The following is a 12,879-nucleotide window of genomic DNA, read 5'->3' on the forward strand; positions in this document are numbered from 1 at the left end:
CAATACATAGTTTGCTCATCTGCAATACGTCTCGGAGATGTCTGCTGTCAGACATCATATTCACATCTAGAAGATGTCTGTAAGATGTTTATGATTGAGAATAGATGTAAAGCTGCTCTTCCTAAGATGTTTAGCAGATTTTTTACAAAGCAGATGTTATCCAGATCTTTAGCAGACGTATTACAGACATTCAGACGTCTCCGAGACGACTTGTAGATGAGCAAACTATGTATTGCAGATGCAGATGTAAATGCAAACGTCAAATAGACCTAAGCCAGATGGATTGTGCTATCTTGGCCATGTTGTTCAATCTTGCCAGTTTAAGAAGCTGGTTTCTTAAGAAGCTGGTTTAGGCAGGCCCTCCCAGCCTGGTTTTAGATGATCAAGGCCGGTTTAAAAGTGATTTTGGCCACATTTCCAGCTTGTCAAGTTGGTTTTATCTAGTTGGTCTGGGTGTCAAGTTTGACAAGCTTTGCCAGGCTGGGAGGACCAGCTTAAACCAGCTTCTTCCATCTTAAGCTGAGGCTGCTTTACGCTGTTTCTTTAGTAAGGTGGTAAAATAATTGTACAAACAGTGACAGATGGCAAACGGCTTATATACATGTCAATCCCTGTGAGCTTAGTTGTGAATAAACGCTAAGCATACTGTATGTAGTGCATACATAACCCTTGCTCATTCGCAACAACCGTCTCTTTCACTTCATCAGATGTGCACGCAGAACAAAGCGCTCGACCTTAACAGGCAGATCGAAATGCCACTTTGTGGTGAAGTGGGACATTACTGAAACAAATCCCGTCAACATGTCGCCCACAATCATAAGTGCCTGTAATGGCCCACAGATTGTCCACACTTGCATCCCTCAAAGAACCAGCAACTCTGATGGAGAGATGCAAAATATGAAGAATTAATCACAGGTGGAAGGCATGTCATTAACGGCAGTTGAAAGTCACTTGTGCTCTCACTTGTCTGCATGTATGTCAAATCAGTGTTGATTACACACAAAAAGCAGTTAGTCACAGAACATTAAACCAAACCCGGTCGCAATGTCTATTTGGGGATTTAATAGTTTTCTTGAATGTGTGCATGTTGAGCTTTTGTTGCCTTCTTTAGCTGTGTTAGTGAGTGTGTGTTATATTTGGACTAAAATAATCTAAAAACATGCTCAGAAATTATAATTCACAAAACGTAAGATTTATTTTTACGAATGCAAAAAGCTTTGTTCTAGGTTTTATTTTTAGATTTAGGTTTTTTTTGCATGTAGTCTTGAAACGGACACACACACACACACACACACACATAAGATTGTGATTTATCATAACCACATGAATAGAGTTATGAGGATGTTAAAGAGATGGCCCTTAATTGATTTAAATTGTCCTTACAGAAAGTTTTAGTTTGGGCTAGGCACCTAATTACTTACTTAATCACTAGTGCTTTGTTACCCATCTTAAGGCCTTATCTTACACTACACAACATCAAAACAGCCTCCCTTATTCGCAAACGGTGGATGAAACCTTGAAAAAGGATATACAGTACGAGCCAGCCAATAACAGAGATGTTGAATCTCATGGGATTTATATTATCAAAGGACCTTGGTGCTCGTCAAAATATGGTATAGGTAATTTGAGGGGGAATTTTTACTTTACAAATTACAGACATGGCCGATTCGCACAGGATTAAGATCACAGACAACCTCTGCAATTATAACAAATGACTAGAGGTCCCCAGGTAATACTAATCCTGTGCGAATAGTGCTTTACTTGTGGTCTTTCACAGGGCTTGATTCTAGTGCAGACCCTTATCTTTCTCTGTACATGCTACTGTTGGGTCCCCTTCTTAGAAGACAATGGTGTTTTTTCCATTTTTATGCTGATGATAACCAGACACCTTATTTGCCAATCAAAAAATTATCCCAATGCTAAAATGTTTCTATTATCAAGCTTTTCTGTTCCCGATCAATGGCAAAAACGATTTTCACTCTAAATCTCTCCATATAATCTGTTTTTGTGTAATTTGGCTTCAGATATATACTTCTCCGCTACCTCACCAGCTCACACTCAGGTTTGTGTGTAACATACCACCTATTGTCTCATTTCAGGGTTTGTTAACATTTCTTTTTAAATTACTGCCCAACTGAGAATATGTTGCAACACAACAACATACAGATCAGAGTACATTTTATCATAAACTGTACACATTTTAAAAAAGATCAAAGATTTTTCCTGATTGATATAGATTTGTTAGTCTGTCAGATAATATTGTTGAGGGTTACACTTAGCTGACATGTGATGAAGATTATAAATAAAAGAATCAAAACAAGTCTGCAGTCTTCAAGGTTTAATATTTATTCTAAAAAAATATATATATAAATATTTATACTGTATATATACATTGCATTAAAGGTTATGCTCTGATACAGTATAATGCTGCAGACAGAACACGGTCTGATTTCTATATATTAGTTTATTCTCACTGTCTTTAACACTGTTGCAATTTCAAATCATAAAAGTAAAGCATTCATAAAAAAATCATGCCATTTAACAAATACAATATTGTCTTGTAATCTTACAGTATGACTGCAGCTGACTTAATATGTGACAACTTTCCTGCTGTGAAGCAGACAGAAAATAAAGTAATTCCTGTATCCATTTATTTAGTGTTTTGTTTACAGTTCAGTGCTATGACCATTTTTTAAACTCACCTAATAATTTTCCTAAAATCGTAACACAGCAACAAACCTAAAACACCTAAAACACATAATTGGCAAAACTGTTCATTTCATGCTCAAAATCACACATTGTAAACTAAACTCCAACACTTGTTTTTAAAATACAAAAAAACACTAACACAATACACTGTGTCTACCAAAACACTAAAACATGTTCTCTACTGAGAGGAACCATCAGTCAATAATATTGCAATGTCAAAAATAACATGAACATCAGATGGAATAACAGAAACTGCATTATTTAATATGTGTCTGCCCTTATACAATATCCTACCTCTTGGTTTCTTGAAAAATCTGGATAAGAAGTGCTAGTGTGTCCCAGCTGAGATTTGTCTGTATTCATTCACCAGCCTCTCTGTATGATAGCCTGTGGTTTATGACAGGGATTTTCAAACTGGGGTCTGTGGACCCCCAGGGGCCTCCAGAACATAAATGTATTATCTGCTTTTTTTGCTACATGCAAAAGATATTTCCTTTTTTCCCGCACTCAAAGTTAAAGTTACATATTACAGTACAAATACATATTGAAATGTCTCTTCAGGGTTTTATACCTCCAACATGATTTGTATGTATCGAAACAATATGTTGTCGTTATACTGTAATTTCCCATTCACTATTTATTTAATAAAATGTACAGAAAATGTCAAATGTTTCTTTACACAAAAAAATGATAGATGGATATGAGACGGATATGTATTTTACATTAGGAAGGGGATCCCAGGTTCATCTTACGGTGATATTCTGTCCTTCACTTTACATATATATGAAAGCATTGGTATAGACTACGGCTGTGATTTATATATTTGCATAAATATTAGCAATGGAATAAAATACAGGTGATATATTTGTGTTCAGTTGTTAACTTGGACGTTAGCCTATAGGTCAGTTGTAGAATATGATGTTATCTGTTCTGACAAACAGTGTGAAAGCATTTGTAAATGTGGCAGTTTAAAAACTGTTTTGGTCTTGGTTGAGATTGTGTGTTAAAGCATTTTAATTGTCTGTTAAATGTATGCATTTTGTGTCAAGGCAAAAAGAGATGTGTTAATTGTATTGCCTACACACCAAGATGTTGTGATAACTGTGTTAAGAGTTTAGAAAATTTGTTAAAAGTATGCACGCACCTGTAGTGTCTTTGTCCATTATCTCTGTAATTTGAACGCTCAAATGTGCATTACAGTTTGCTTTATCGTTGAAACTCTTTTTATGCTGGGGGCTTCTATCCACTGTGAATTTTCGTGTGCAATGAGTGTTTACTAATGAAACTCTTCCCACACTGTGGACCTGTATCAGGCTTCTCTACACTGTGAGCTCTCATCTATACATTCAAAGCTTGTTTGTGGGGGTAAATCTTCATGAGAAATGCACGTCTCCAGTGTGTAAAGTAATGTGATCTTTCAGACTATAATGCTCAACAAATTTTAAAAAATTACTCATTGTAAAATAACTTTAAACCTTATCTATGGTTTCTATAAGTGTATTTATTTTCTGTAATTTTTCATTCAATTTGTATGTAAAATGGTCTTGCCATGAAAACCGAATTCTAAATATCCCAATTAACATGATTTGTATTTTACACTTCCAATCAAAAATATGTTAAAAAACATTTTAAATAACATTAAAGATACAGAAAGAAAGAACTCCACATTAAAAAGCAATTTAGCAACAAAATATAATGAGTGTAATAACAAATATAAACATAAAGCAAGAACAAATGACATGTTTTTCATTTACAACATTTCAAATTTGAATAATTCAAATACTAGGTCACACTTCAGTATAGGGGGCAATTAACTTTTTCCCCAATTAAAGCTTAATTTGTGGCTTATTAATAGTTAGTAAGGTAGTTATTAGGTTTAGGTATTAGGTAGGATCAGGGATGTAGAAAATGGTCATGCAGAATATGTGCTTTAAAAAGTACTAATAAACAGCCAATATGACAATAATAGGCATGCTAATAACAACTAATTAATAGAGAGAATTACCCAAATACTTAAGTGTTACCACATAATAATTCAAGGTATCAACAAGGCTTACTTCCAAAATGATAATGTAGTAATTTAGGGCAATGCACAAATTATTGACCATGGAATTGTATGGTTATAATATGGAATTTCATAACCTTTTCGAAACACTTCAGGTATGTACTTATTACGTTGCTAATTGCTTTTTGTTTTCTAACTGAGTCCTTGAGCAATGATTCAGTCTATGCGTCTTCAGACAATGTGATTGGTTAAAACGTTTCCCACACGAGTTGCATTGATATGGCTGCTCTCCAGTATGGGTTCTCTCGTGTGTTTTTAGGTATCCCAACTGAGTGAAACCTTTTCCACAGTATGAGCAGACATGAGTTTTTACAACTATACGTTCTTTCTGGTCCTTGTTACTCTTTTCCTTGGGAGAACACAAGTAAGTTTTGTTTTCCACATGACTTCTCAGGTGCTTTCTTAGGGCTGATGTGGAAGTAAAACTTCTGCTACACGGATCACATGTTAGTGACTTCATACCAGAGGAAGAGCAGTCATGACTTTTGCATTGTTTTGCATACGAGAAGGTCTTTCCACACTGATTGCATGTAAAAGGTTTCTCTCCCGTATGAATTCTCATGTGTGATTTAAGTCTTTCTTTACGAATAAAGCTCTTGCCACACATATGGCACGTGAAGGGCTTCTTTCCAGTGTGAATCATCATGTGCACATTTAAAGAACATCTCTGTGCGAAACTCTCGTTACACTGATGGCATTTGAAAGGCTTCTCTCCAGTGTGAACTCTCATGTGCATCTTCAGGGTTGCTTTCCGTGTGAAACTCTTCTCACACTGGGTGCATGAGAAAGGCTTCTCCCCGGTGTGAATGGTCATGTGATTTTCAACGTATCTTCTCTCTGTGAAACCTTTTCCACACTGAGGGCAGGTGAAAGGTTTCACTGCAGCATGATTTTTCATGTGCTGGCTTAAGTATGTTTTACAATGGAAACGTTTACCACAATCTTTGCATATATAAGGCTTCTCTCCAGTGTGAAGTCTCATGTGCACTTGAAGTTTTGCTTTATGTATAAAACATTTTCCACACTCAGTGCAGGTTAAAAAATTATTGGCCCCTAATAATTTTATCAATAGTTCATTGTCAGAGGAGCTAAAAGATGTTTTTTCAGTGTTAATTTCTTGAGATTTCTGATGCTGATGTTGCTCTTCTTCATGCAGTTCTTCCTCTTTTACTTCTACCGTATCTAAAATTCAAAACATGTTATTGTCAGAAAAGCAACATAATGTAATTTTTTTAAACAATCTTTTATGTACCAACAAGCTTATATGCATTGTTGTCCTTTTGTTGCACATATTGTTTTCACATACACATACAAGTCACTTTGGATAAAAGCGTCTGCTAAATGTAAATGTGTAAAAAATGTATATTTATATGTTTGTAGTGTCTGTAGGTATTGTCTATGTGTATGTGTTTATATAGCGAAAAACACTGATAAATAAGGAATGGACACCAACCTATTTGTTCTTCAGTATCTTCCGTTTTCATTCCGCATGGTTCTGGATAACCATGGTCTTCATTCTCCTCTTTAATCAACATGTTTTTAATAGTGTAACAGAATCGTTTAAGTTGTTGGATGTGAAACGTTAGTTACATTCATAGTTCTTTGTTGTATGTTCTTTATACCTCCAGTTTGCTATCACAAAACGTTGTGTTTAATCTTTAAAGATTACGCAAACAATACTGGCAAAGTTAGTGTAAAGTTTTTCGTTGAAAAGTAAACGTTTGCAATCACAACAAACGTGACGCCGTCGCCATTTTCTCGTGACGTCACAAAAAGTCGCCGCGCGTCGAGTTTCGGGGCGTGGCTTAACACGATGGACTGGTGCCTATGTGCAGTGTGATCTCACCACTCAATATTTTCTGTGTTTTTTTTCTCCATTTTAAGCAAAAGTGCTGCAGTCCGACAATGCCGTACTGTTTTCAGACGCACATATAAGTTATTATCAGTTGATGCTAATTCGTTTAAACTTGAATTTATATAAAAACATTGTTTTAAATGAATGTAGGCTATTTTTTAATTCTGCATCAATTCAAACCTCACATTTACCAACAGGCTGACAAATAGCCCTACTATAGCCTCATTCATAATAATGTGAGAACAGGCTAAACCCCAAGCATTGTTACTTAGTTTTGCTTAATTTACTGTTTTCTGTTGTGGATTAAAACAAATCTCCTGGTTTAAAGAATTAGGATTTATTCTACAAAGTGAACAATATACATCCCATTTATTGTTGTCATAGCTGTGATAAAGTATAATGTCACTGTTGCTTGAACACAGTATCTAGTATCCAGTAAGACAGTATTGATATGTGTATTGTTTATCCTTCAACCAAAGGGCGAAATTTGTTTCATCATGTTGCTTCAGCAGTACACATTTTACAGAACATTGTTTTGATATATACATTTACATGGACTTTTCTGCTAAATTGTGGCTTTGTTGTCTTTATTTGGATAATAATGTCTGCAAATCTAAATATTAAAACATTCATTTCTAAAATGTCGATGTTCAAGCAAAAAAAGGGAGCACTAAAGCTCCTTTCTCGCAACACTAACCTGCTGTTATTAGAAATAAATGTGTGCTACAAATGTGGCTATGGCTGTACAATGTACATTGCAAACATGCCCGGAAAAATTTAGATAGCTGGATTGCAGTGGATTATTCAATTATGCAGTCTTTCTTCATCATTTAAATATTTCTTTCACCTGGAAAAATTTGCAATTATTTAGCTGAAGACCTATGATTGAGTTGACACAGAATGATCTATTGGCAATACAATTGGTTGTAATGAGGAATGTTTGGTAACGTTAGTAAGCCCTTCCATTATAGAACATGTAATATCTCTATGTATTATCTTCACAAATTTATATAGTCATACAGTCTGTCCAATTGCATTATACATGCATGCGCCCAAGACCTTCACTCACCCCACGTGGTGATGTGACAATAAAAGTGATTTGATTTCCAAATGATATACATTTCAATATAATTTCAGAAGTTTCAAAGCATTTTCTAGAAGATACACCTTGTAACTCTTACCCAGCCCGAATGATGTTTGGTCAAATAGGGATAAACCCAACCATTGCATAGTAAATGTAAAATCCAATAGCTGGATTTGTGGGTAGAATGCAAAAATCCAGTTAATGGATTTTACGTCAACTATGCAATGGTTGGGTTAATCCCTTTTCAACCCAACCATAGGTTGAAAACAACCCAGCAAGGATGTAGGGACATAAATGATATCTCAAGCTGTGTGGCTTGTTGGTAAAGTCAAAGTGACTTCAAATTTTACTAATTAAAATACTAATTTAAGGTTTCCGCAATGCAATCAAAATTGGAAAATTATTAATAAAAAAATGGTATTTCACTTACTTCAGAAAGGATAATCTAGTAATAATGGCCAATGCACATTCTTAATACTGACTATGGCATTTTAACTAGTACATCAAAAATAAAAACTATATGTATTTCATAACATAAGCTACACACTATGTACTGACTACACTACAATTTACATTTTGTTTTCTAACTGCAATTTCCCTGAGCAATGATTCAGTCTATGCGTCTTCAGACAATGAGATTGGTTAAAACTTTTCCCACATGAGTTGCATTGATATGGCTGCTCTCCAGTATGGGTTCTCTCGTGTGTTTTCAGGTATGCCAACTGAGCAAAACCTTTTCCACAGTATGAGCAGACATGAGTTTTTACAACTATACGTTCTTTCTGGTCCTTGTTACTCTTTTCCTTGGGAGAACACAAGTAAGTTTTGTTTTCAACATGACTTTTCAGGTGCTTTCTTAGGGCTGATGTGGAAGTAAAACTTCTGCTACACGGATCACACGTAAGTGAATTTATACTACAGGGAGAGCAGCGATGACTTTTGTATAGTTTTGCACACGAGAAGTTCTTTCCACACTGATTGCATGTAAAAGGTTTCTCTCTCGTATGAATCCTCATGTGTGAATTGAGTCTTTCTTTACGAATAAAGCTCTTGCCACACATATGGCACGTGAAGGGCTTCTTTCCAGTGTGAATCATCATGTGCATATTCAAGTTAGTTTTACGTGTAAATCTCCTCCCGCACTGTTCACAAGTCAAAGGCTTTTCTCCAGTGTGAATCATCATGTGCACATTTAAAGAACATCTCCGTGCGAAACTCTCGTTACACTGATGGCATTTGAAAGGCTTCTCTCCAGTGTGAACTCTCATGTGCATCTTCAGGGTTGCTTTACGTGTGAAACTCTTCTCACACTGGGTGCATGAGAAAGGCTTCTCCCCGGTGTGAATGGTCATGTGATTTTCAACGTATCTTCTCTCTGTGAAACCTTTTCCACACTGAGGGCAGGTGAAAGGTTTCACTGCAGCATGATTTTTCATGTGCTTTCTTAGGTATGTTTTACAATGGAAACTTTTACCACAATCTTTGCATATATAAGGCTTCTCTCCAGTGTGAAGTCTCATGTGCACTTGAAGTTTTGCTTTATGTATAAAACATTTTCCACACTCAGTGCAGGTTAAAAAATTATTGGCTCCTAATAATTCTATCAACAGTTCATTGTCAGTCTGTGGGGAACTAAATGGTGGTTTTTCGTTGGTGATAACTTGAGATTTCTGATGCTGTTGTTGCTCCTCTTCATTAAGTTCTTCCTCTTTAACTTTGACGGTATCTAAAATTCAAAACGTTAAATTGTTAGAAAATCATAATGTTTATTTACTATAGACGGTTTTATCAGACGCACGTGCCTGGCCCAAAGTTATCAGTAATCATGGCAAGTAATATAACAATTAATATTAATTCATTGTATTATTTTATTATATAATTGTATTAAATAAAAATTAAATAACTTAACAGTTCTTTATTTTTTCAAATTATATAATTTAACTATATGTAAGAATAAAAATATAATATTATTAAAATAAAAATGAAACCGGAATGGCTTTTGGACGGTTTTTACATTTTTCTAATGTCTACAATTTGGGTAACCCATATGTAACCCATATATTACAATTGTTGACATGCATATTAGGAGTACATTAAGGAGATAGCGGTCTTAAAAAACAGTATTAAAAGCTATTTAAATTGTATGTAAATAAATGTAAAGATGATCCTGGCGTAAAGCAGCCATTCTTCGAATTTAAACCCTACAGACAAGAACAATGAGGTAAAAACACAAATAAATAAGGAATGGTCACCAACCTATTTGTTCATCTGTATCTTCAGCTTTCATTTCACGTGGTTCCGGAAAACCAAAGTCTTCATTCTCCTCTTTGATCAACATGTTTTCAATAGTGTTTCAGAGTCGTTTCAGTTGTTGGATGTGTAGTTACATTCACAGTTATATGTTGTGTGTGTGTATTTAATTTATTCCCATGGATTGCGATCACAAAATGTCCCGTTGGGACTTAAACAAATACGGAAATTTGAGTTTATACCATTATTAATCGAGCTTTATTAGTGCATATTTTCTTTTTAAAGCAAATGTTTATCATCTCACCGTGACACCGTCGCCATTTTCTGGTGACATCATGAACAGTCGTCGCGCGTCATGGTTGGGGGCGTGTCTTAACGTGAGTCACAGATGCGTCTGTCAATTGTGTCTAGAACACTCAACCTTATTACATACAAGGGCGTCGATTTGCTTTGGTACGGTAGGGACGTGTCCCCACCAATATGCGGGTAACACCAAATTGTTCCTATAAATAATTTCGACCAACAATCAATGTACATTTATATATAACCTCAAATGTCCGTCTTTGTCTTGTGGTTTTTACTTATTAGTAATTTTATTTAAAATTAATTTATCCAGGAATCATTCAATTTATCTTAAATATCTTTTACAATCGAGACATTGCATAGATCGCCGTGTTCACTGCTCAGGCGTTCTCTAGTAGCAGCCCATTCGCACCAATTGCGTATAAATGACACGCGCTGTGCATTACCGTATAATACGGACGCCAAATTGCAATTTTGCGTGCATAAATACGCCCTTTTTTTTGTGTGCATATGATACGCCAATTAGCGTGTTTGCATATTATACAGCAATTCGTCTCATTACCCTGTCCCCTAACCTAAACCCTAAACCTAATGTTAGCGTCCGTGCATATTATAACCTCTACCCTAACCCAAACCCTAAACCTAACCTTATTATTTAAACTATTTCAGTGTTTCCTCTTCATGTACGTTTTAAAATGGCTGCTCTCCACACAGGTACAAGTAAACATTGGCGTACGTATTAGACGATAATGCAACAGCGTGTTATTTATACGCAATTGGGTGCGATCAGGTTGCTAGTAGATTCTGAGGAATTGTCACCATATGCACTGTATTTTTACTGACTGGATTCGTCAGTATTTGCATTCTAGTTGCATGTCTTGCAACAATTGGCCAGATTTTTTACTGGCGTTATCCAATAAGACTTCAGGAGAAGTGGAAAAGGGGCGAGTTTAAAATGCGGTTCTCCGCAATGTCTCGTTCCCGCTTCTCAGGGAACCGAGGTCACGAAAGTAACCAGAGACGTTCTCTGCAATAAGTCCCGTCTCCGTAACTCACATCGCTTTATGATTGACTTAGCCTTCTCTCGCTAACGTGTGTTGTAGGCTGCAGATTATTATTTTGTTGTACAAGATTCTTACAGACAAGAAAACATTATTACCAACAGTTTTATTAATAATAATACGGGACAAGTTGCGTCACATATTGATTCAGCGACAGTGTTTTTCTAAATGCTTGACAATCCTCTGTCTAGTTAAGTTTCTCACTGTGGTTAAAATGAGAGCATGGAAATGATTAGATGTCATGCACCAGCAATTGTCTCAGTTTGTCATGTGACAGAAGCAGACTTGCCAAGCTGTAGCCCAGATGGAGAAACAGGGGCAGGGTCACGAGTGTGATTATGGCCTAAGAAACATGATTATTACAGTACATGTTATTTGTTGTGCACTATATTAAGGTGTCCAATTTATAGAGGGCTATTAAGCAAAGTAGTTTTATACAGTGTAGGCATAAATATGAATGCATAAAAAATATAGTTTTAGCCAGACTGTAGATGCATTTTAACATACAGTAGTTATTACTGAGTTTCTAATTTCTAAGGAAACTGATCCTGATGTAGACAGCAATAGACAGTTTAGCATTGAGAGTGACAACTATGAACAACAGTGTAGAAAACTTCAATTTCAAAAAACTATGTTAAGTGTTGTTAAAATTGTTTTATAAAATTATAACTATATTTCAATTTATTTCAATTTATTTCAATTTATTTCAATTTATTTCAATTTATTTCAATTTATTTCAATTTATTTATATAGTGCTTTTAGAGTTATATAGAGCTTTACAGGAGCATTTTTATAGAACAAGCAAGATCATGCTAATAAATAATATCTAATAAATTAAAAGATAAATGCACTCTCCCGGTGAGCAAGCCAACACTACCCTGCTGTGGCGAGGAACCCAAACTCCAATGATGAATAATGGAGAAAAGAAAACTTGGAAGAAACCAGGCTCAGCCGGGAGGGCCAGATCTCCTCTGACGTGTCATAGCTTCACTCAGTGACCCCATTGTATGTTCAGTTTGTTTTTTAATCTCAAATATACTTAATTTTTTCAGAATTCAAAATAATAAAAAAATTGAGTCTTGCATTTCTTATCTACAAAAAATACTTGGAAGTGGTTTACGTTTGCATATCCGTAAATTATTTTAAAAACATACATTAAACAAACAACTCAATATATTCATACCTCCACGGATAACTGCCTTCTTGAAGTGGCTCTTGAGATTTAAATTGGCTGGCTGTTTTATATACTGTAAAAAAGGGGCAGCGGTAAAGACTGCAACAGTTTGTACACGTTTCAGCTGAGGTAATTCTTTCCTCTAAAATGGACAAAATTAAAAATACATAATACACATACTCACTGTCTAAACTGACAAAGTATACTAACAGTTAAGTGTCTTAAAGTAACGTACCAAAATCACACAAACCATAAATGAATGAACTATGGATTAAGTAAATAAATAAAATCAAGAAACCACAAAACAAGACCAAACTAGACCCACACAGCCCCAACAAATGAAGCCCCCTCAACCACAACCAACAAGCCCCACCACTC

At 35.5% G+C, this 12,879-nt stretch overlaps 2 protein-coding genes across 2 annotated transcripts; both read right to left on the bottom strand.

Annotated features, from left to right (window-relative positions):
• Positions 1–4,383: 4,383 nt before the first annotated feature.
• LOC130435637 (gastrula zinc finger protein XlCGF8.2DB-like) lies at positions 4,384–6,547 on the bottom strand. The gene is made up of 2 exons (XM_056766400.1): positions 6,228–6,547; positions 4,384–5,956 (listed from the first exon to the last, which is right to left on the bottom strand). The coding sequence occupies exons 1-2, from the start codon at positions 6,307–6,309 to the stop codon at positions 4,881–4,883; spliced, it is 1,158 nt and encodes a 385-aa protein (XP_056622378.1). The 5' UTR covers positions 6,310–6,547; the 3' UTR covers positions 4,384–4,880.
• Positions 6,548–6,946: 399 nt separating this feature from the next.
• Positions 6,947–10,285, bottom strand: LOC130435528 (gastrula zinc finger protein XlCGF57.1-like). Its single transcript, XM_056766221.1, has 2 exons — positions 9,970–10,285; positions 6,947–9,439 (listed from the first exon to the last, which is right to left on the bottom strand). Exons 1-2 carry the CDS (start codon positions 10,049–10,051, stop codon positions 8,283–8,285), a joined length of 1,239 nt encoding a protein of 412 aa, XP_056622199.1. The 5' UTR covers positions 10,052–10,285; the 3' UTR covers positions 6,947–8,282.
• Positions 10,286–12,879: the final 2,594 nt, after the last annotated feature.

The sequence above is a fragment of the Triplophysa dalaica genome, chromosome 14 (genome assembly GCF_015846415.1).
Source record: "Triplophysa dalaica isolate WHDGS20190420 chromosome 14, ASM1584641v1, whole genome shotgun sequence".
Classification (NCBI taxonomy): domain Eukaryota; kingdom Metazoa; phylum Chordata; class Actinopteri; order Cypriniformes; family Nemacheilidae; genus Triplophysa; species Triplophysa dalaica.